This window comes from Macaca nemestrina, chromosome 15 (assembly GCF_043159975.1).
Source record: "Macaca nemestrina isolate mMacNem1 chromosome 15, mMacNem.hap1, whole genome shotgun sequence".
Classification (NCBI taxonomy): domain Eukaryota; kingdom Metazoa; phylum Chordata; class Mammalia; order Primates; family Cercopithecidae; genus Macaca; species Macaca nemestrina.
Genome location: NC_092139.1, coordinates 27,652,638 through 27,675,826, shown reverse-complemented (window position 1 = coordinate 27,675,826; position 23,189 = coordinate 27,652,638). Strand labels below are relative to the sequence as shown.

At 44.0% G+C, this 23,189-nt stretch overlaps 1 protein-coding gene across 6 annotated transcripts in view; it reads right to left on the bottom strand.

Annotated features, from left to right (window-relative positions):
• Nucleotides 1-23,189, bottom strand: part of LOC105496305 (maestro heat like repeat family member 8) — a 78,175-nt gene that overhangs the window by 26,750 nt on the left and 28,236 nt on the right. For 5 of the 6 annotated variants that reach the window (XM_071079348.1, XM_071079347.1, XM_071079349.1 and 2 more), the window contains exons 9-12: nucleotides 19,058-19,193; nucleotides 14,988-15,112; nucleotides 11,811-11,963; nucleotides 8,459-8,619 (exon numbers count right to left, since the gene is read on the bottom strand). In XM_071079348.1, coding sequence (XP_070935449.1) covers nucleotides 8,459-8,619; nucleotides 11,811-11,963; nucleotides 14,988-15,112; nucleotides 19,058-19,193 — 575 coding nt within the window. The remainder of the gene's footprint in view (nucleotides 1-8,458; nucleotides 8,620-11,810; nucleotides 11,964-14,987; nucleotides 15,113-19,057; nucleotides 19,194-23,189) is intronic. The other variant, XM_011766632.3, reaches the window with a different exon arrangement.

Here is a 23,189-nt window from a genome sequence, read left to right as displayed (position 1 = left end):
CCCGTCATCTAGGTGTTAAGCCCACACGTGTTAGGTATTTGTCCTGATGGTCTCCCTCCCCTTGCCCCCCACCCCCAAAACCGCCAGGTTTTATCGAATTGAGTTCCCATTGCCTCAGCATGGACTTCAAGGCCATTCATAACCTGGTCCTGACTTAACTTTTCAGCCCCACCACTTCCCCATCACACACTCTGTGCTCAAACCATCCAGACCATTCAGACCACTCACCTTTACCTAATAAAACTCAACTTTGAAAACCCTATACCTTTGCTTATGTCACTATCTTTTTTTTTTTAATTTTTTTTTTTAAGACAGGGTCTCACTCTGTCACCTGGGCTGGAGTGCAGTGGGGCCATACACAGCTCACTGCAGCCTTGAACTCCTGGGCTCAAGCAATCCTCCTGCCTCAGCCACCCGAATAGCTGGGACCACAAGCATGTGCCACCATACCTGGCTAATTTTTAAATTTGTTTTTGTAGAGACGGGGTCTCGCCATGTTGCCCAGACTGGTCTTCAACTCCTGGGCTCAAGCGATCCACCCGCCTCAGCCTCCCAAAGTGCTGGGATTATAGGCATGAGCCACCGTACCCGATCCTTATGTCACTTTCTTAAACTGGAAGACCCTTTCCAAAACTCTTCTCTGCCCATCAAAATCATTCAAGGTCCAGCTCCAGCATCACGTCTCCTAGGAATCCTTGTTTGCTTCTTCACCATGTCTTTCATAAGAGTTCTCATAGCACTTAAAAAATTTCTTTTTCTTAGAGGTCGCTTCAATCTTATGTGTGCTATCATCAGTTCTTTATGTGTGTATCTGTTCCCTCTGAAGGAAAGGATTCTTTCTGGCTCTTCTTCTAGGAATTCCTCAGGGACTTGCACAATGCCAGGTTCATAGAAGGCATTATAGACACATGTATTCAATCTGGTCTGTGGTCCTCAAATTTTGGCTAAAGTTAATCTTTGAAATAAAGCTTCGATCTTGCTTAGAAGAGATAGCTTCTAAAGAAAAATAATATGTAATAACTTCTCTGTCATTGATTCAAATGTAGGACCTGAGAGTTACGTAAACATTGTGGAAGAACATTACAGTGGGAAGAAAATTGGGAGTTACTCATGCTTTTAATCCATTCTTGTATTTTCAGAATCTACTTAGGCATCTTTGTATGCTAGAGTAAGTTTTTAAAGTGTGAGCTTTCAGGCCAGATGTGGTGGCCTATAATCCTGTAATCCCAGCACTTTGGGAGGCTGAGATGGGAGGATTGCTTGAGCCCAGGAGTTCAACACCAGCCTGGGAAACATGGCGAAACCCTGTCTCTACAAAAAAAGTAAAATTAGCCAGGTGTGGTGGTGTGTGCCTATAGACCCAGCTACTCAGGAGGCTGAGGTGGGAGGATCATTTGAACCCAGGAGGCAGAGACTGAGGTGAGACAAAATCATACCACTGCACTCCAGCCTGCGTGGCAGGGTGAGACTCTGTCTCGGGGGGAGAAAAAAGAAAAGAAAAGAAAAAGAAAGAAAAAAAAGTGTGGTCTTCCAACTGTGAGAATCATCCTAAAACTTGAGAGGCTTAAAGACTATCCCAACATTTCACTCCTCACCTCAGTGATTCTAATTTGTGAATAAAACAAAGTAAGAAGATCCTAAAGAACTTCTAAAGAAAAGGCCAGAAAGGCAATATAGGATGCTGAAAAAGCTCACAGCTGCAGAATGATGAGATGGCAGAATAGGAACATTCATCTGGGATGACATAAAGAAATTCCCATGTTTACTTACCCTCAGTTATTTTCTCTGAATTCCTGAGGGAGTAAATGAAGTGCTTTGAGAAGCTGTTTATTGTGAGAGAAGTGGTACAAAATGCTTTTGGTTGGCCGCACATTTTAAGTGTGCTGAAAATGCTTCTGAATTTAGAAAGTGCACAGCCTTTAAGCCAATGGTTCACGAATTTCAATGCGAGAAACACCTGGAGAGTTTGTTTAAAATATGGGAAAAAATCTTCCCACCTCCAGTGATTCTGATTCTGTAGTTGTGACATGGGTTTTGTTTGCCCATCATTCCTCTGGAAAACTACCTTTTCAAGATCCTTAATAATAATCCTATTTGGTTCGTGTAGTTTGGTGGGAGCTGACTCCAAGCCAGGCTAACCAGAGTCCTGCCCAGGACATCTGTCAGAGCTAAAAAGGAAATGACACACCCTTTCCGCTGCAGTTTTGAGCTGATGGTAACCATTTTTGCCACCTTTAGTGCAAGTCCATCTGAGAGATTAATGGAGCCCTGATGAAAGAAACTGAGTCTCGGGATTCAATCCTGACGACAGACCCTTGGACTTTGCTGTAATATAAGCCTATACAATTCCTTAAGGTAGTGTGAGCTCAGTTTCTGCTACTTCCAACCAAGAGTCCTGACTAATATAGTAGGTCTGATGTAGGGTCTCGGAAAATGCTTTTTTTCTTTGAGACAGGGTTTTACTCTGACACTCAGGTTGGAGTGCAGTGGCATGATCATAGCTCACTGCAGTCTCAATTTCCCGGGCTCAGGTAATTCTCCCACCTCAGCCTCCTGAGTATTTGGAACTCTAGGGGTGTGCCACCACAACTCGCTAATTTTGCACTTTCTGTAGAGACAGGGTTTCACCATATTGCTCAGGCTGGTCTTGAACTCTTGGGCTCAAGCCATCTACCCATCTCAACCTCCTAAAGTGCTAGGATTACAGGTATGAGCCACCATACCTTGCCAGAAGATGCATTTTTTTTTAAACAAGCTTCATAGGGGATTCTGAGGCAATGTGTCAGATACTTTAACAAACACTGCACTAGGAGACCAAAGAAGCCTACATCTTTAAGAACAAATATCTTGTTGTAGCGTCCTTACAGAATAGAAAGAGAAACAGCCTCTTGTCTCTTCTGGTGGAATGCTGGGGCAGAGCACTGCACCAGGGTAGTATGAGGGACATATGTTACATACGCACTCTATGACTTCTTTGGTCCTGCATTAGTGAACTGAGTTTCTCAAAGTATTTCAAGTCCCATAGAGAAACAGTCAGTGGTGAAAATGTAGTGTAATTCCTGTGTCAGTAAATGATATCACCATTAACTTGGCCTCCAAAGTCAAAAACTGAGGAGTGGGGAGTTAGCCTGAATGCCTTCTTCCTCCCTGCCATTCCTTTCCGATTCAATCAAGGTCTGCCTACAGATGCTCCTATTTCTTTTTTTCTTTTTCTTTTTTTTTGAAACAGAGTTTCGCTCTGTTGCCCAGGCTGGAGTGAAGTGGTGCAATCTTGGCTCAATGCAACCTCCGCCTCCTGGGTTCAAGCAATTCTCCTGCCTCAGCCTGCAGAGTAGCTGGGATTACAGGCACACGCCGCCAAGCCTGGCTAATTTTTTTACTTTTAGTAGAGACGGGGTTCGCCATGTTGGCCAGAATGATCTGGAACTCCTGACCTCAGGTGATCCACTCGCCTTGGCCACCCAAAGTGCTAGGATTACAGGTGTGAGCCACGGCGTCTGGCCAATGCTCCTGCTTCTTTACTCCCTCCTCCTCTCCATCTCTGGAGCCACTGCCCTAATCAGGACATCATCATCTTTTGCCTGAAAAGGTGCAACTGCTTCAATGCCTGTCCTTCTTCCTGTCTGGCAGAACAGGCTCTAATCCATCTCCACCAGAGTCACACTAAAAATCCACATCTGATGATGTAAGTCCCTTAACTACAGTTCTTCAGTGGCTTCCCAACTCCCGTAATGTCAAGTTCACTATCCCAATTCTTAGTTGGTCCCAATCTATCACTACTAACTTCTGACCACTTTTTAAAAGCAGCTTTAGTGACTGGGCATGGTAGCTCACACCTGAAATCCTAGCACTTTGGGAGGCCGAAGCGGGCGGATCACGAGGTCAGGAGATTGAGACCATCCTGGCCAACATGCTTCAGCTCTAGCCATCACATCACTTTCCAGGTGGCAGGAAGAAGAAAGATGATGAGCCCACTCTCTCCCTTTAAGAGTCTTTGTCATAGGTTGCATGTACTACTTCAATTTGCATCCAGAATTTAGACAAACGGTCACACCTATATGCAAAACGTCTAGGAAATAAGAGTATTTCAAATACCCAGCTAAAGTTCAGGGATTCTATTACTATAGAAAATGAAAAAATAATTAGTGAATACTGTCTTAAGTATACAACTCACTGACTTTTAGTAAATTTACCAAGTTGTGCAACCATGATGACAATCCAATTTTAGAACATTTCCATCACTGCAAAAAGATCCCTGGTGTCTGAGCCCTTCTTACTATCCACTTTTCTCTCCAGCCACTTTGATCTGCATCTGGCTTTTAGCGTTCATCAGCTTGGGGGCAGCTCTGCTTTCAGAAATCATTTCCTGACCCTTCGTTTAATTAAGTCCCAACCCAGGGGCTTCCACAGAACTCCCTACTTAGCTTTAGAATACTTATGCATCTACGTGGCTACCAGATGGTGCTGCTTAAGGGCGGGGTGCATGTCCTGTCCATTACTTATAGGGCCTAATAGCACTTTGCACATAGTTGATGCTTTAGGTAGCCTCCTAAGAACAATCACCCCAATCTATATGTAAATCCACTAACACGTGGAGTCCTAACTAGGGAAAGGAAGCCAGGCTGGTGGGAGCAGGGGAAAGAAAAAAGAAAAAGCAGATAAACTGTAAGTCTGCCTTTCTTCATGGTCTAGGACACGGCCCTTCTGCACAATTAACTCACCATCTTCCTCTGCCCAACTATCGCCAGACACCTGTAAATTAGCTCATTGCAACTTGGCATTATCTATACTGCACAAGGCCCTCTTCAACACACAGCATGAACACTATGCTGTAAAATCTCCACCAAGCCTTTGTCTCCTGGCAGTTGGCTTCTCTTTTGCAGGCTGCCCGTTGTCTCTCTGGCACCGTTATTTTCCTACTTTCTCTAATAAATCTGCCTTCCTCTACCCACAGCTGTCTTGGTAAATTCTTTTACCCGAGCGCCACCGGCCCAGTCATTGCTCCCCTGTGACATAATGAACTTCAAGTAAATGATAAAAATATAATCAGAATAACATTTCCTGGCCAGGCGCGGTGGCTCACGCCTGTAATCTCAGCACTTCGGGAGGTCGAGGAGGGCAGATCACGAGGTCAGGAGGTCGAGACCACGGTGAAACCCCGTCTCTACTAAAAATATAAAAAATTAGCCGGGCGTGGTGGTGGGCGCCTGTAGTCCCAGCTACTCTGGAGGCTGAGGCAGGAGAATGGCGTGAACCCAGGAGGCGGAGCTTGCAGTGAGCCGAGATCACGCCACTGCACTCCAGTCTGGGCAACACAGCGAGACTCCATCTCAAAAAAATAAATAAATAAATAACATTTCCTGAGTAAAGTCAGTTAAATTTTTAAAAGACTCCATAGTTGGCATATGATCTACAGCAGTTCTCAAAGTCCTCCCAGAGGTAGAACAAATACAAGCAATAGAATAACACTAAAAGTATACTTAAAAAAATTAAATAGGGCAGCACACGGTGGCTCACGTCTGTCACCCTAGCACTTTGGGAGGCTGCGGCAGGTGGATCACTTGAGCCCAGAAGTTTGAGACCAGTCTGGGTAACATCAAGAAACCACAAAAAATAAAAAATTTAGCTGGGCCTAGTGGTGTGAGCCTGTAGTCCCAGTTGCTCCAGTGGCTGAGGTGGGAAGATTCTTTGAGCCTGGAAGGTTGAGGCTGTAGCAAACTATGACTGTGTCACTACATTGCAGCCTGGGTGACAGAGAAAGACTCTGTCTCAAAACAAACAAACAAACAAAAAACAAAACTAAATATATTTAATATTTTGTACTTAGATTTATTTATTTATTTATTTATTTAGAGACAGAGTCTTGCTCTGTCTCCCAGGCTGGAGTGCATTGGCGCGATCTCGGCTCACTGCAACCTCCACCTCCCAGGTTCAAGAGATTCTCCTGCCTCAGCCTCCCAAGTAGCTGGGATTACAGGTGCGCACCACCACACCAGGCTAATTTTTGTGTGTTTTTTTTTTTTTTTGAGACAGAGTCTCACTTAGTCACCCAGGCTGGAGTGCAGTGGCATGACCTCAACTCACTGCAACCTCCGCCTCCCGGGTTGATACCATTCTCCTGTCTCAGCCTCCCTAGTAGCTGGGACTACAGGTGCCCACCACTGCACCCAGCTAATTTTTTTGTGTTTTCACTAGAGACGGGGTTTCACTCTGTTAGCCAGGATGGTCTCGATCTCCTGACCTCGTAATCCGCCCATCTCAGCCTCCCAAAGTGCTGGGATTACAAGCGTGAGCCACTGTGCCTGGCCTAAGTTTTGTATTTTTTTTAGTAGAGATGGGGTTTCACCATGTTGGCCAGGCTGGTCTGGAACTCCTGACCTCCGGTGATCCACCCACTTCAGCCTCTGAAAGATTTATTTTTAAGTAAGAGTTGAGTACAGATAAGCTGTAGCAAGTACCAAACATTTAAGAACAATTTGTTAGAGAAATATACAAAAGCAAGCTCAAAAAAATTTTAAAAAATTTAAAAAGCTTGAGTGTGGTGGTACACACCTGTAGTCTCAGCTACTCAGGCGGCTAAGGTGGGAAGATCACTTGAGCCCAGGAGTTCAAGGCTGCAGTGAGCTATGATTGAGACACCGTCTCTTAAAAAAAAAAAAAAGTAAGACTGTTACTCTAGGCTGGAGTGCAGTGGCTATTCACAAGTCCAATCATCATGTACTATGGCCCCAAACTCCTGGGCTCAAGTGATTTTCCTGCCTCAGGCTCCTGAGTAGCTGGGACTACAGGTGCGTGCCACCATGCCCAGCTTTAAAAAAAATCTGCATTAATTTTTTCTCTGGATGGGTAAAAGTATTCCGTTATTCGATTTAGTTCAGTTTAGAGAACATAATAAGCACTACACCAAGATATTATGTGACAGCGATTCACTTAAAAGAATACTTTTCGGCCGGGCGCGGTGGCTCACGCCTGTAATCCCAGCACTTTGGGAGGCCGAGGCGGGCGGATCACAAGGTCAGGAGATCGAGACCACGGTGAAACCCCGTCTCTACTAAAAATACAAAAAATTAGCCGGGCGCGGTTGTGGGCGCCTGTAGTCCCAGCTACTCGGGAGGCTGAGGCAGGAGAATGGCGTGAACCCGGGAGGCGGAGCTTGAGCTTGCAGTGAGCCGAGATCGCGCCACTGTACTCCAGCCTGAGCGACAGAGCGAGACTCCGTCTCAAAAAAAAAAAAAAAAAAAAAAGAATACTTTTCAAATAGTTTAAAGCAGGGAAATCTCTTCTTAAATAAAATAGTTGCCCAGAATCACAATAGAGAAAGCAGATAAAAAGAGGCGTTGCTCTGGTTAAAGTGGGGTGGGGGCATGGGACTTTATTCTGAAGCCTTCCTGCCTCTTCCATAGGCATCTTTGTGGAAATTTCCAGGGTGCCTCCAAATGTGAAAAACACTAATCAAAAATACCATCTTTATACCTACTATGTACCCACAAAAATAAACAAAAAAATCCATCCTGTTTGATCCTTTCTCTGATTCCAGTCTTCTTTATGTATGCATATTTACTTTTTAAATGTATATATTTATTGCCTTATTTTTAGGCAAAATCATTCTCAAGTGAGTTGCAGACATTATAACACTTTATCCCTAAACAACTTTAGTATCTTATCTCCTAAGAATAAGGACATCCTTCTGTATAACCACAGTATTTCATACCTAAGAAAATTACACTAATTTTTTTTGTTTGTTTGTCTGAGACAGAGTCTCACTCTGTCACCCAGGCTGGAGTGCAGTGGTGTGATCTCGGCTCACTGCAACCTCCTCCTCCTGGGTTCAAGTGATTCTCCTGCCTCAGCCTCCCAAATAGCTGGGATGAGAGCCATCTGCCACCATGCCTGGGTAAATTTTGTATTTTTAGTAAATTTTGTATTTTTTGTATTCACCATGTTGGCCAGGCTGGTCCTGAACTCCTGGCCTTAAGTGATCTGCCCACTTCTGCCTCCCAAAGTGCTGGGATTGCAGGTGTCAGCCACTGTGCCTACCCAGAAAATTACACCAATTTAATATTCTAGTATAGAGTCCATATTTAAATTTTCTCCAAGCTTTCTTTTATAGCTTTTGTTTTTGAACCAGGATCCAATCAAGGTCACACAGTGCATTTGGGTATGTTTTTGAGTATCTTTTTATCTAGGACAGTTCCCTCACCACCAGTTTTACTTCCATGATGTTAACTTTTTTGAAGAGTCCAGTTCAATTATCTTACAGAATGTTCTTCATTTGGGATTTGTGGGATTCTTTTCTGATGATTATATATTATATTCTGATTTATATCACCAGCTTTATGTATATCATGTCTTCTCTACAATAGAATCATTAGATTTTTGAGGGCAACCATCTTTCACAATACCCAGAGCTGTGTCACATACTCCAGTTTAATCCAGAGGCTGTACGGGGTTCTGTTACCTGTTATATGGCACTGGATGACACAGAAGGAAGCTGAGCACTATATCTGTATACTTGGGTCTGGATATAAATAAACTCACGGTATTTATGATTTGTTGGCGGACTCTAGGCTGGCTGATTATGGATAACTGGGCACAGATAACTCCCATAATTTCTGGCACCTGAAGAGGAAAAAGAAATTACTAAGAGTGTAATCCTGTAGGACACTGATGGCTATTGAGGATATTGTGGCCATTTCTGAAAGGTCCTAGGGGAGTGACTTTTTCTTAAAGACAGGGTCTTGCTCTGTTGCCCAGCCTGGAATGCAGCGGTACAAACACAGCTCACTGCAGCCTTGAGCCCTTGGCCTCAAATGATCCTCCCACTTCCGCCTCCCGAGTAGCTGGGACTATAGGCACACACCACCACACCCAGGTCATTGTTGTATTTTTTGTAGAGACAAGGTCTCTCTACGTTGCCCAGGCTGGTCTCGAACTCCTGGGCTCAAGTGATCCTCCTTCCTTGGCCTCCCAAAGTGCTGGAATTACAGGTAGGAGCCACTGCACCCAACCCCTAGGGGGTGACTTTTAAACAAACTGTTTATTATTTTTTAAAGTTTATAATCAAGATCACTTAAAATATATCTGTATGTGTGTATACATATATAAAGGATTTGGAAGGATTTATAATCAAAGCTATCAATACTGTATTTTTGAGCGATAGAATATTAGATTTTTTGCTTCTGTATTTTTTCTAATTTTTCCTCAATAATTGATGTATTGATTTTACAACAAGACAAACTAATAAAAGTGTTGCAAGGAAGCTGGGCTTTTTTCCACTGTGACTCTTGAGAATGGCAGTGGAGTCCTTACCTATCTTCCTCCCAGAGATGTCCATCAGGCTCAGGTAAGGGAAACTGGAGCCATTGGGCTTTGGTCCATTTCTCTGCTTGGACCAGTCTTCCTACCCACAGATGCATGGGTTCCTGTCTCTGTGGAAATGTCACCTTCTCAGAGAGGCACACCTCAACCACTTAATATAAAACGGCCATCATCAGCACCAGTAGGCTGGGCACGGTGTCTCATGTCTCATGGCGGTAATCCCAGTACTTTGGGAGGCTGAGGCAGGCGGATCACTTGAGGTCAGGAGTTTGAGACCAGCCTTGCCAACATGGTGAAACCCCATCTCTGCTAAAAATACAAAAAATTAGCTGGGCATCATGGCAGGCACCTGTAATCCCAGCTACTCGGGAGGCTGAGGTGGAAGAATCACAGCAACCTGGGAGGTGGAGGTTGCAGTGAGCCGAGACTGCACCACTGCACTCAAGCTTGAGCAACACAGCAAAATGCTGTCTCCAAAAAAAAAAAAATCTGGCTAACACAAGGGTAAATTTACTGAGGTTTTGGGGAAAGATTCTCTTCCCTGAATAAAGACATAAAAAGGAAGGCAACATCTTTCTTCTTCTTGGACATAGTCTACTCTGCTCAGACAGTCCAAAATTGCTCCGACTACCTTATGACCACATGAATAGACAAGGTAGAAGGATGAAGAAACTCCTGGGTCTTTGATAACACCATTAAAACACTGAATTAATCTTGGAAAATACTCTGTGTCCAGACTTGTTATTATGTGAGAGAATAAATCCTTTGGCTAAGCTTCTACCTGCTGGGCTTTTTTGCTGCTAAAAGCACCCAACTGATACAAATGCCCATCTCACCATGCTCGTATAATGTCATTCTTTTTGCATCGTTGCGATTTTAATAGGGTAAAAAAAGGGTGCTTATCATTTGTTGTTGTTGTTTTTAAATTTGTTTTATTTGTTGCTGTTTTTTGAGACAAGATCTCCTTCTGTCGCCCAGGCTGGAATGTAAAGGCATGATCATGGCTCCCTGCAGCCTTGTCTTACTGGGCTCAAGCACTCCTCCTGCCTCAGCTTCCCAAGTAGCTGGCAACACAGGTGTGTGCCACCATGCCTGACTAATTTTTAAAAATTTTTTTGTAGAGATGGGGTCTCACTATGTTGCCCAGGCTGGTCTTGAACTTCTGGGTTCAAGCAATTTGCCTGCCTCAACCTCCCAAACTGCTGGGATTATAAGTGTGAGCCACTACACCCGGCCGGTTCTCATCATTCTTAAATTACTTTTTATTTGTACCCAAGTACAATATGGGAACACAATTTAAAAAGTCCAGTGGCATTTCAAGCTTCTTTCCTCCCTCTTCCTCGGGTCTGTTCTCCAGAGACAAGGGTTCTTTTACCCCTTTTGTCTCTTCCAGCATGTCCTTCTCTATTTCTAAATAACATAACTATATAGTTACTTCTTGATGTTTTAATTTTAGATACATTTAGATAAATTCTCTTAATTTTGATTTCTAAGTCTGCCTCCTTCTAGGGTCACTTATGGCTTTTTATTTACTTTTATTTATTTATTTATTTATTTTGAGGCAGGGTCTCACTCTGTCGCCCAAGCTGGGGGGCAGTGGTGCAATCTCAGCTCACTGCAGCCTCCGCCTCCTGGGTTCAAGCAATTCTCCTGCCTCAGCCATCCAAATAGCAGGTGTGCACCATCATGCCTGGCTAATTTTTGTATTTTAAGTAGAGACAGGGTTTCGCTATGTTGCTGAGGCTGATTTTGAACTCTTGAGCTCAAGCCATCTACCCGCCTTGGGCTCCCAAAGTGCTGGGATTACAGGCATGAGCCACTGCGCCCGACCACTTACAGCTTTTTATATCTTGATACCTTTAACCCATCTGGATGAGTATCTAAATTAAAGTATTCTCATATGTGTTAGTTATATCTCCCCAGAAAAACTCTACTCTTATAGAAAATATGGACCACATCTTTTTTTTTTTTTTTTTTTTGAGATGGAGTCTCGCTCTGTCGCCCAGGCTGGAGTGCAGTGGTGCGATCTTGGCTCACTGCAACCTCCACCTCCCGGGTTTAAGCGATTCTCCTGCCTCAACCTCCCAAGTACCTGGGACTACAGGCACATGCCACCATGCCCAGCTAATTTTTGTATTTTTAGTAGAGACAGCATTTCACCGTGTTGGCCAGGATTGTCTTGATTTCTTGACCTCGTGATCCACCCACCTCAGCCTCCCAAAGTGCTGGGATTACAGATGTTAGTCACCGCACCCCGTCATGGACCACATCTTAGATTTAAAAAAAAATCTCCCTCCCTAGTTACATACACAGTGATTGTTTGGTATATGTTTATAGAATGGATATTTGTGACTAAACAGACTAAGGCTTTGACCCTGTATCCACGAGTAGTCATTCTCAGCTGAATAGGACAAGCAGAGACTTCAGTAGCTGCAGAGATGAAGAGGTCCTACTGGCTTTTTGAACCCAGGAAACAGACACTGAAAGTTTACCTTCTCAAATCGGGATTCTGCATTTTTCGCCAAAGTTAGCAGTAATTCTCCTGCTGATCGCTGGATGCAGGGATGATTCAGGTTTTTCAGGGTATCAAATGTAGTCATTATAAACTGGCAGAGCTCATTTGAATCGAGAAAACCTTCAAAGACCTGAAATGATGTAGGAAAATGAATTTCCAAGAAATATGGAAATATAGTATGATAGAAAGTGCCCTGAACAAGGACTCGAGTCTCAGTTAACAATTAGAGAAGTGGACAAAGATGTACAAGGCTGTTTTATTTGAGTCTTGTGGTTTTGTTTTGTTTTTGGAGATAGCATCTTACTCTGTCACCCAGGCAGGGGCACAATCATGGCTCACTGTAGCCTCAACCTCTTGGGCTCAAGTGATCCTCCTGCCTCAGCTTTCTGAGTAGCTGAGGCTACAGGCACCTGCTACCACACTCTGATAATTTTTAGTTTTTGGTAAAGACAGGGGTCTCACTATGTTGCCCAGGCTGGCTGTGAACTCTTGGCTCAAGCGATCCTCCCGCCTCAGCCTCCCAAAGTGTTGGGATTATAGGCGTGAGCCATGCACCCAGGCCAGTCTTGTTTATTATGGTAAAAAGGTGGAAGCAATCCAAATGTCCACTGCTAGCATCTGTGCATGGACTTTTGCTGCTCCAACAATGAGGCTGGAGTGCAGTGGTGTGATCACAGCTCACTGCAGCCTGGACTGCCAGGCTCAAGTAATCCTCCGACTTGTTTCCTGAGAAGCTAGGACTACAGGTATGCATCATCACACCCAGCTAATTTTTTTATTTGTAGAGATGGGTCTCGCTATGTTGCCCAGGATGGTCTGGAATCCTGGGCTCAAGTGATCCTTCCGCCTCAGCCTCCCTAAGTGCTAGGATGACAGGGGTGAGCCACTGCACCCAGCCTGCTGCTCTGACGTTTAGAAAGAAGTTTTATTGGCCAGGTACAGTGGCTCATGCCTGTAATCCCAGCTCTTTGGGAGCCTAAAGCGGGAGAAACACTTGAGCCCATGATTCGAGACTAGCTGCTTGGCCAACATGAAGAAACCCCGTCTCTACTAAAAATACAAAAATTAGTTGGGTGTGGTGGTGCATGTCTGTAATCCCAGCTACTTGGGAGGCTGAGGGAGGAGAATCACTTGAACCTGGGAGGCAGAGGTTGCAGTGAGATGAGATCGTGCCACTGCACTTCAGCCTGGGTGACAGAGCGAGACTCCGTCTCAAAAATAAAATAAAATAAAATAAAATAAAATAAAAAAGCCTGGCATAGTGGCTCACGTCTGCAATCCCACTACTTTGGGAGGCTGAGGCAGGTGGATCACCTGAGGTCAGAGTTCAAGACCAGCCTGACAAACATGGAGAAACCCTGTCTCTACTAAAAATACAAAATTAGCTGGGCGTGGTAGTGAATCCCAGCTACTCAAGAGGCTGAGGCAGGAGAATCGCTTGAACCCAGGAGGCGGAGGTTGCAGCGAGCCAAGATTGAGCCATTGCACTCCAGCCTGGGCGACAAGAGTGAAACTCCGTCTCAAAGAAACACCTCCCCACAAACAAAACAAAACAAAACAAAACAAAACAAAACAAGAAAAGAAAAAGAAGCTCAGAAAGAGTCACACTTTTATAGGATAGAACTTAAAAAACAAAGGCCCTAATGTTACACAGCTGACAGGTTCCCAGGCATAATTAAAATGCCTTGTCTGGAGACAACATACTAAAAAATGTGTCATTCTGTCTTTCTTTGCATTTAGTAGTAGATAAAGTCCTTCACATGATTATAATAGGCTTAATTTACTGGGCACTTACTAGTAAATTTTTTTTTTTTTTGAGATGGAGTCTCGCTCTGTCACCCAGGCTGGAGTACAGTGGCCGGATCTCAGCTCACTGCAAGCTCTGCCTCCCGGGTTCCTGCCCTTCTCCTGCCTCAGCCTACCGAGTACCTGGGACTACAGGCGCCCGCCACCTCGCCCGGCTAGATTTTTTGTATTTTTTAGTAGAGACAGGGTTTCACCGTGTTAGCCAGGATGATCTCGATCTCCTGACCTCGTGATCCACCCGTCTCAGCCTCCCAACGTGTTGGGATTACAGGCTTGAGCCACCACGCCCGGCCGTAAATTTTTTTTTTTTACAATTTACACTGTTTACAATTCAGTCGTGGTTTAGCAAAGCATTTTCCATACGATATCTCATTTAACCACGACTGAATTGTAAACAGTGTAAATTTAAAAAAAAAAAAAAATCGTAAAACCTGTCCCAATTTTTACAGATCTCCATCGTGCAGATGAGAAAATTGATGTGCAGAGAGATGAAATTACTTGGTACTTTTCACCCTACATGAGTAAGATCCGTGGGTTTTCTTTATTTTCCCCTAGCCCCTAGAATGCCTGGTACCTAGTGGATGTATAAGTATTTATTGAATAATGCATAACTACATTAATTTAAAAGTGTCTGGCTTGTTGGATCAACCATACTCTCTTGCAGCTCCTTTTTGGGACCAGCATTTACGTTTGCAAGACACTGGCGATTATTAATAGTAGGAGCAGGCCGGGCGCGGTGGCTCAAGCCTGTAATCCCAGCACTTTGGGAAGCCGAGACGGGCGGATCACGAGGTCAGGAGATCGAGACCATCCTGGCTAACACAATGAAACCCCGTCTCCACTAAAAATACAAAAAAATTAGCCGGGCGTGGTGGCGCCTGTAGTCCCAGCTACTCGGGAGGCTGAGGCAGGAGAATGGCGGGAACCCGGGAGGCGGAGCTTGCAGTGAGCCGAGATCGCGCCACTGCACTCCAGCCTGGGCGACAGAGCGAGACTCCGCCTCAAAAAAAAAAAAAAAAAAAAAAAAAAATAGTAGGAGCAGAGCTGGTATGAAGTGAAATCCAGGGATACTGGCCTCAGTGGCAGGTTGACCTTAACCCCCAAACTAAGAGGGCAAGGGGTATATGGGCCAGGATCCTGGTGCCTTGTCTTCAAACTATGGAATGTTTAGAGACCACATTCCTTGGGCAATTGTGTATGGTTTTGTTTTATAAGAAATGACCAGAACTTTTTCCAGAGTGGTTTTTACTATTTTACATTTCCATGAATAAATGCAGGAGACTTCTGGTTGTTCCCCACCCTTGCCAACACTTCTGGCTATGGTTGTAATTTTAGCCATTCTTATTACCTGCGCAATTCTGAAGGGACAGCTGTAGAAGCATTTAGCGGCCGAGCTGTAGAGCTCCAGGAATTCTCGACATTTTGTCAATGCTCTTTTTAAGTTTTGCTGATTTTTCTTGTCATGTATGATATCTGAAAAGAAAATATAAAATATGAATACTTTCTGGCTTCTTTTTTTCTTCTTGATTTTACAGGTCTGCTTGATCTCCAGTTTAAAGTGGATCCCAAGATCTTACTCTTCTTTTTCACTTGAACAAAAATGCCTGGGGGAGGGAGTATGTGTTCATCTGAAGGCTGATTTATTTCTCTTTTCTTATAGAACAATATATAAAAAGAGCCAAAAGAAAAAGCAAAGAGGAGGTCGAGGCAGGTGGATCACTTGAAGTCAAGAGTGTGAGACAACCCTGGCCAACATGGTGAAACTCTGACTCTACAGAAAAATTAAAAAATTAGCCGGGCATGGTGGCACTCTCCTGTAGTCCCAGCTACCTGGGAGGCTGAGGTGGGAGGATCACTGGAACCCAGGAGGCAGAGCTTGCAGTGAGCCAAGATCACACCACTGCACTCCAGCCTGGGTGACAGAGTAAGACCCTGTGGTTTTTTTTTTTTTTTTGAGACAGAATTTCATTCTTGTTGCCCAGGCTGGAGTGCACTGGCGTGATCTTGGCTCACTGCAACCTCTGCCTCCTGGGTTCAAGCGATTCTCCTGCCTCAGCCTCTTGAGTAGCTGGGATTACAGGCATGTGCCACCACACCCAGCTAAGTTTGTATTTTTAGTAGAGACGGGGTTTCTCCATTTTGGTCAGGCTGGTCTCGAACTCCTGACCTCAGGTGATCCACCCACCTTGGCCTCCCAAAGTGGTGGGATTACAGGCATGAGCCACAACACCCAGCCGACCCTGTCTTTTTTAAAAAAAATAAAAAAGCAAAAGCAAAGAGTTTTTTGTAAGAGCAGAGCATTTGAGTGATTTGTGAGTACAACCAAAGCATGCTACCTTATTTCCCCCCACTGGTGAGGAATGGTGAGGGGTCTCCCTATGAAGCTTAGGTTCCCAGAAAAAATTGCCCAACTTTGTATTACGTATGATAATTCTGATATCAGAACTCTTCATCATTGTCTAGTTTTGCTGATCATTGTAGTGTCTTGTTTTTCTCGTGTTTTATTGTGACCTCATATTTGCTGGAAATTTGTAGATGGAAAATTTATCTTTGAGCCCTTGGCTGAGGATACTCTCTCTCCAACTAGAAAATAAGCTCCCTGAGGGAAGGTATCTTGTCTGTCTCATTTAGTGATGCATCACTAGAACAATAAATGCTTCATAACTATTTGCTGAATCAATAATCAACTGTATTTCTTTGGCTGTACACCTGGTAGAGACTGCTCATATTCAGAGGTGCCCAATGACAGGACAGTTGCTTTGGGAAGCATGGAGCTTCCTTATCCATGTGAAGCGCAAACCCAGGCAGAGGAATTACAGTTGTGTGTGGCTTAACAATTGGGATACATTCTGAGAAATGCACTGTCAGGCTACTGCATTACTGCATGAACATCACATAGAGTATACTTTTTTTTTTTTAGACAGAGTCTCTCACTCTGTCACCCAGACTGGAGTGTAGTGGTGCAATCTCGGCTCACTGCAACCTCCACCTCCCAGGTTTAAGCGATTCACTTGCCTCAGCCTCCTGAGTAGCTGGGACTACAGGCATGCGCCACCACACCAGGCTAATTTTTGTACTTTTAGTAGAAACGGGGTTTTGCCCTGTTGGCCAGGCTGGTCTTGAATTCCTGACCTCAGGTGATGGACCCTCCTCGGCCTACCAAAGTGCTGGGATTACAGACATGAGCCACTGCGCCTGGCCTAATTTTTTTTTTTTTTTTTTTTCATTCTAAAGTGTTTTTGTTAAAAACTAAGACAAAAACACACACACTAGCCTAGGCCTACACGAGATCAGGATAATCAATACCACTGTCTTCCATCTTCACATCCTGCCCCACTGGAAGGTATTCAGGGCAGTAACACTCATGGAGCTGTCATCTCCTATGATAACGCCTTCTTCAGGAATACCTCCTGAAGGGCCTGCCTGGGGCTGTTTCATAGTTAACTGTTTTTTTAATAAGTAGAAGGAGTACATGCTAAAATAATCATAAAATGTATAGTAAATAAACCAGTAAATAGTTATTATCATTACCAAGGATATGTTCTGTACATAATTGTAGGTTCTATACTTTTATATGACTGGTAGTGCAGTAGGTTTGTTTACACCAGTATCACCACAAACGTGAGTAATGCATTGTGCCATAATGTTATGATGGTTACAATGTCACTAGGTGATACAAAATTTTCAGCTCAGCTGGGTATGGTGGTGGACACCCATAGTCCCAGCACTTTAGAAGGCTGGGGTAGGAGCACTGCTTGAGCTCAGGAGTTGGAGACCAGCCTAGGCAACATAGTGAGACTTCGTTTCTTTTTATTCTTTCTCTCTTTCTCTCTCTCTCTCTCTTTCTTTCAGATGGAGTCTCGCTCCGTCACCAGGCTGGAGTGCAGTGACATGATCTCAGCTCACTGCAACCTCTGCCTCCCAGGTTCAAGTGATTCTCCTGCCTCAGCCTCCCAAGTAGCTGGGACTACAGGCATGTGCCACCCCACCCAGCTAATTTTTGTGTTTTTAGTAGAGACGGGGTTTCATCAGGTTGGCCAGGATGGTCTTGATCTCTTGACCTTGTGATCCGCCTGCCTCGGCCTCCCAAAGTGCTGGAATTACAGGTATGAGCCACCGTGCCAAGCCGAGACTTCCTTTCTTTAAAAAAAAAAAATAATAATAATAAGGCTGGGCGTGGTGGTTCATGCTGTAATCCTAGCACTTTGGGATGCCGAGGCGGGCAGATCACTTGAGGTCAGGAGTTCGAGACCAGCCTGGCCAACATTAAGTAACATTTAGCAGAGATGTTGAAACCCCATCTCTACTAAAAATACAAAAATGAGCCAGGTGTGGTGGCAGCTGCCTGTAATCCTAGCTACTCGGGAGGCTGAGGCACAAGAACTGCTTGAACCTGGGAGGTGGAGGTTGCAGTGAGCCGAGATCACACCACTGCACTCCAGCCTGGGCAACAGAGCAAGACTCCATCTCAAAATAAGATAAAATAAAATAAAAAGAAAAATTTCAGCTCCATTCTAATCTTATGTGACCCATACATGATCAGTTGTTGACTGAAATGTCATTATATGCTGCATGACTGTACTTGGCAGGGATAGAGTAGACTGAGATTCAAACACCGGGGGAATGCTGGGTTAGATATCTTCTAAAGTCCCTTCTTATCATGGAAGTCAGTGACTCATGCCTTGACCACACTGGCCCTCTCTCTATTTTTCAAACTCCTCAAGCTCACGCCTACCAAGGATCCTTTCCGTAGTCATTCCTTCTGCCTAATACACTCTTCTTACCTCTCCAGGTGGCAAACTGCTCTTTATTCTCTGGATTACCTTTTCTGAACCCTGCAACTAGATTTGATTCTTACTCATGGCCCCTGTAATTTCCCTTCATAAGGACATTAATTCTCCTGCAGCCTCGACCTCCTGGGCTCAAGTGATTCTCCCACCTTCACCTCCTGAGTAGCTGAGATCATAGGCATACTCCACCATGCCAGCTAATTTTTAAAATTTTTTGTAGAGAAGGGTTTTTGCCATGTTGCCCAGGCTGGTCTTGAACTCCTGGGCCCAAGCGGTCCTCCCGGCTTGGCCTGGCAAAATGCTATGAATATAGGAGTGAACCACTGCGCCCAGCCTCACTCCTACTTCTGACCAAACTAATCACTCTAGTTTGTCCACAGAGCCACGTTTAGCCACTCCCTGGCTATGCAGATGGATGACAATAGTGGGTCTGATCTAGTATTAGGATTCTAATTATTAAGTCAGTGTTGCTTCATCTCTGCCTATAGACTATGTATCTTTCTCTTTACGAACTACTGTAAAAGGCCTTTCCAGAACATGGGGACTGAATCAATGTGTAAGGAGGGCTGGTGCTTATGTTGTGCTGGAGAATTCACTCAGGACCTCGCGGCCTTCAGCAGTGTCTTACACTTCAGCCTCAGGGTGATATGCAGCAGGTAGTGAATGCTCTCTGCAGCCTCCTCAGCCACATTTTCCTGTGGGTCCCCACAGAGCAGTGCCATCAGAGCCACTAGGTGCCCAAGTCTTTGGAATCGCAGTGGAAGCTTGAGAAAGAAAAAGAAAGATGTCATCAGAATACATGTGCATTTAGTGCCTTCGATTTGAATTGTTGAGAAGTAATCCCAATTCTACTCTCAAGGGAAGTGTAAGGGTCGCAATCAGCCTGTGGATCTCTGTAGGGTTCATATTTAACATAGGTAGACACGGTATAGCCAGTAGATGGTGTTATTAAGAAATAGGGGAATTCTAACCTAAGTAAACAATCTGAAAAATGAAAAAGCTTTGTGCATGAAGATGTTAATTCTAGCACTGTTTTTATTTTTATTTTTTAATTTTAATTTTTCAGAGTACATAGTAGGTCTATGTATTTGTGGGGTATATAGGCCTGCAATGCATAATAATCACATCATGGAAAACGGAGTATCCACCCCCTCAAGCATTTATTCTTTGTGTTATAAACAGTCCAATTATATTCTTTTAGTTATTTTAATAATTTTTTTTTTTTGAAACAGAGTTTTGCCCTTTTTGCTCAGGCTGGAGCGCAGTGGTGCGATCTCAGCTCACTGCAACCTCCGCCTCCCGGGTTCAAGTGATTCTCTCGCCTCAGCCTCCCAAATAGTTGGAATTACAAGTGTGAGCCACTGCACCCAGGTGATTTTTGTATTTTTAGTAGAGATGGGGTTTCGCTGTGTTGGCCAGGCTGGTCTCAAACTCTGAACCTCAAGTGATCCACCCGCCTCAGTCTCCCAAATTACACACCTGAGCCACCACAGCTGGCCAAATATACGTACATTTAATATTGCCAAATAAAAATGTATTACATTTTTAATATTATTAAAAAATTACTAATGCACAATAGTCACCCTGTTGTGCTATAAAATATTAGGTCTTATTCATTCTAACAATGTTTTTGGTACCTATTAACCATCCCTACCTCTCCCCAACCCTGCCACCACCCTTCCCAGTCTCTGATAACCTTCCATTTTCTATCTTCATGAATTAAACTGTTTTGATTTTCAGATCCCACAATATGTGAGAACATGTGATGTTTGTCTTTCTATGCCCGGTATATTTCACTTAGCATAACGACCTCCAGTTCCATCCATGTTGTTGCGAATGACAGGATCTCACTCTTTTTATGGCTGAAGAGTACTTCATTGTGTATAAGTACTTCATTGTGTATTCTTTATCCATTCATCTGTTGATGAACACTTACGCTGCTTCCAAACTTTGGCTATTGTGAAGAGTGTCGCAACAAACAAGGGAGTGCAGATATCGCTTCCATATACTGATTTCCTTTCTTTGGGGTATACACCCAGCAGTGGTCTAAAGACCACACTTTGGAAATAATTGCATGACAATAGTAAAGGGAATTATCCTACAGCCAGTCTACGAATACAACCATTAAAAATCAAGTATCTAAGAAATGTATAATGTGTTATTCTGCTAAGTAAAAAAGCTGAACGCGGCCAGGCTTGGTGGCTCATGCCAGTAATCCCAGCACTTTGGGAGGCCAAGGTGGGCAGATCACCTGAGGTCAGGGATTCGAGACCAGCCTGCCTCGCCAACATGGCGAAACCCCATCTCTACTAAAAGGACAAAAATCAGCCAGGCGTGGTGGCAGGCAACTGTAATCCCAGCTATTCAGGAGGCTGAGGCAGGAGAATTGCTTGAACCTGGGAGGCACAGGTTGTAGTGAGCCAAGATCACGCCACTGCACTCCAGCTTGGGTGACAAGAGTGAGACTCCACCTCAAAATTAATAATACATACATATATAAAGTAAAAAATAAAAATAAAAAGCTGAATGCAAAGTTGAGATATAGCACTTAATTCTATTTATAAAATTCATTTTTTTAATATCCTGCTTGATTATGGAAAAAAAATCCATGTAATGTAGCTGGCAAAAATCATACCAGAAAAGGAAATATAACTTGAAATAAATACTGAAGAAAACTGGATAAATTAAAAAATTGGCTGGGCGCGGTGGCTCACACCTATAACCCCAGCACTTTGGGAGACCAAGGCGGACATATTATTTGAGGCCAGGAGTTCAAGACCTGCCTGGCCAACATGGTGAAACCCCGTATCTACTAAAAATACAGAAAAATTAGCTGGGCGTGGTGGTGCATGCCTGTAATCCCAGCTACTCGGGAGGCTGAGGCAGGCGAATTGCTTGAGCCTGGTAGGTGGAGGTGGCAGTCAGCCAAGATCGCACCACTGCACTCCAGCCGGGGCGACAGAATGAGACTCCATCTCAAAATAAATAAATAAATAAATAAAAATTAAAAACTTAAAAATAATAAAAACAAAACATTAAAGTAGAAAAGATAAATGAAGTCAGGAATTTGGTTGGCATGCAGAATGCATAATCATTTGCTTGAGGCAGGCCGTGGAGCAAGGCTCTGAACTCTCTCATGGCGAATGTAGACGCACACACAATGGTCCACAGAACATGATTCACGCTGCCCTTGAGATAACAATCGGCTGGGCGCGGTGGCTCACGCCTGTAATCCCAGCACTTTGGGAGGCCGAGGCAGGTGGATCACGAGGTCAGGAGATCAAGACCATCCTGGCTAACACGGTGAAACCCCGTCTCTACTACAAATACAAAAAATTAGCCGGGTGTGGTGGTGGGCACCTGTAGTCCCAGCTACTTGGGAGGCTGAGGCAGGAGAATGGCGTGAACCGGGGAGGCGAAGCTTGCAGTGAGCCGAGAGGGCACCACTGCACTGCAGACTGGGTGACAGAGCGAGACTCCGTCTCAAAAAAAAAAAAAAAAAAAAAAGAAGATAACAAGCAACTAGCCACGCAGAGGAAGCACAGCTTTTCCTAGGGTTGAGATGGAAAGAAATTTTTTCTGTGGCTCTACAGAAATAAGACACAGAAATATTGTGAACAGCCTTTACAACCTATTTACAGTAAACACAGCAACACACAAAGCTGTGTAACATCTTTAATTCACTGATATAACCTTCATTCATTCAATCAACCAATAAATATGGTGTCAGTTATGTGCCAGGAACTATGACTGGCACTGGGGATATAAGCAGTGAACAAAAGAGAATATCCCTGCTTGTGGAGGTGATGATCTAGTTAGGGAAACACAAAGTAAACAAAATAGATATGTAAAATGTTATTATGTATCAAATGATGATAAATGTCATGATTAACAAAAATTCAGGGGAAAGGGTAAGAATTGTTTAGGATAGTCAGGGAAGGCCTCACTAATACTGAAATAAGAGACTGAGCCACGGAGATACCCAGGAGAAGAGCATTCTGGGCAGAGAGAATGCCAAGTGCCAAGGACTGAGATGGGTGTGTTTGGTGTTTCTGAGGAACCATAAGTAGGTGAGATTGGCTGGAGCAATGTAAATGAGAAGGAAAGAAATAGAAAGTAGATGAAGAATGGGCCAGAAGGTGTTGCAACCTGCAGAACGTTGTGAGGACTTTGGCCAGCGGAGGGTCTTGAGCAGAGAAGGGACACGGGTTGACTTACATTTACTCAATCAATACTGAATTGAGCATCAACCACATGGCAGATTCTGTGCTAGGCAGGCACTGGGGCTACTGTGGTGAACAAGACAAGTATAATTGCAAGGTACAGTGGCTCATGTCTATAATCCCAGCGTTTTGGAAGGCAGAGGTGGGAGGATTGTTTGACCCCAAGAGTTTGAGACCAGCTTGGGCAATATAGTGAGACCCCATCTTTATAAAAAATTAAAAAATTAACCAGGCATGGTGGTACATGCCTGTAGTCCCAGCTACTAGGGAGGCTAAGGCAGGAGCATTGCTTAAGGCCAGGAGGTTGAGGCTGCAGTAAGCCATGATCGCACTACTGCACTCCAATCTGGGTGACAGAGCGAGACCCTGTCTCACAAAAAAAAAAAAAAAAGAAAAGAAAAAAAAAAAACAACAGAGGAGCATAATCACTGGTAGAATTTATACTTTATTAGTGGGAAACAGATAACACAGCAACAAAGGAAGAATCAAGCCAGATAACCTCTGATTCTAGACAGCCCTAGGAAGGAGAGAGAGATG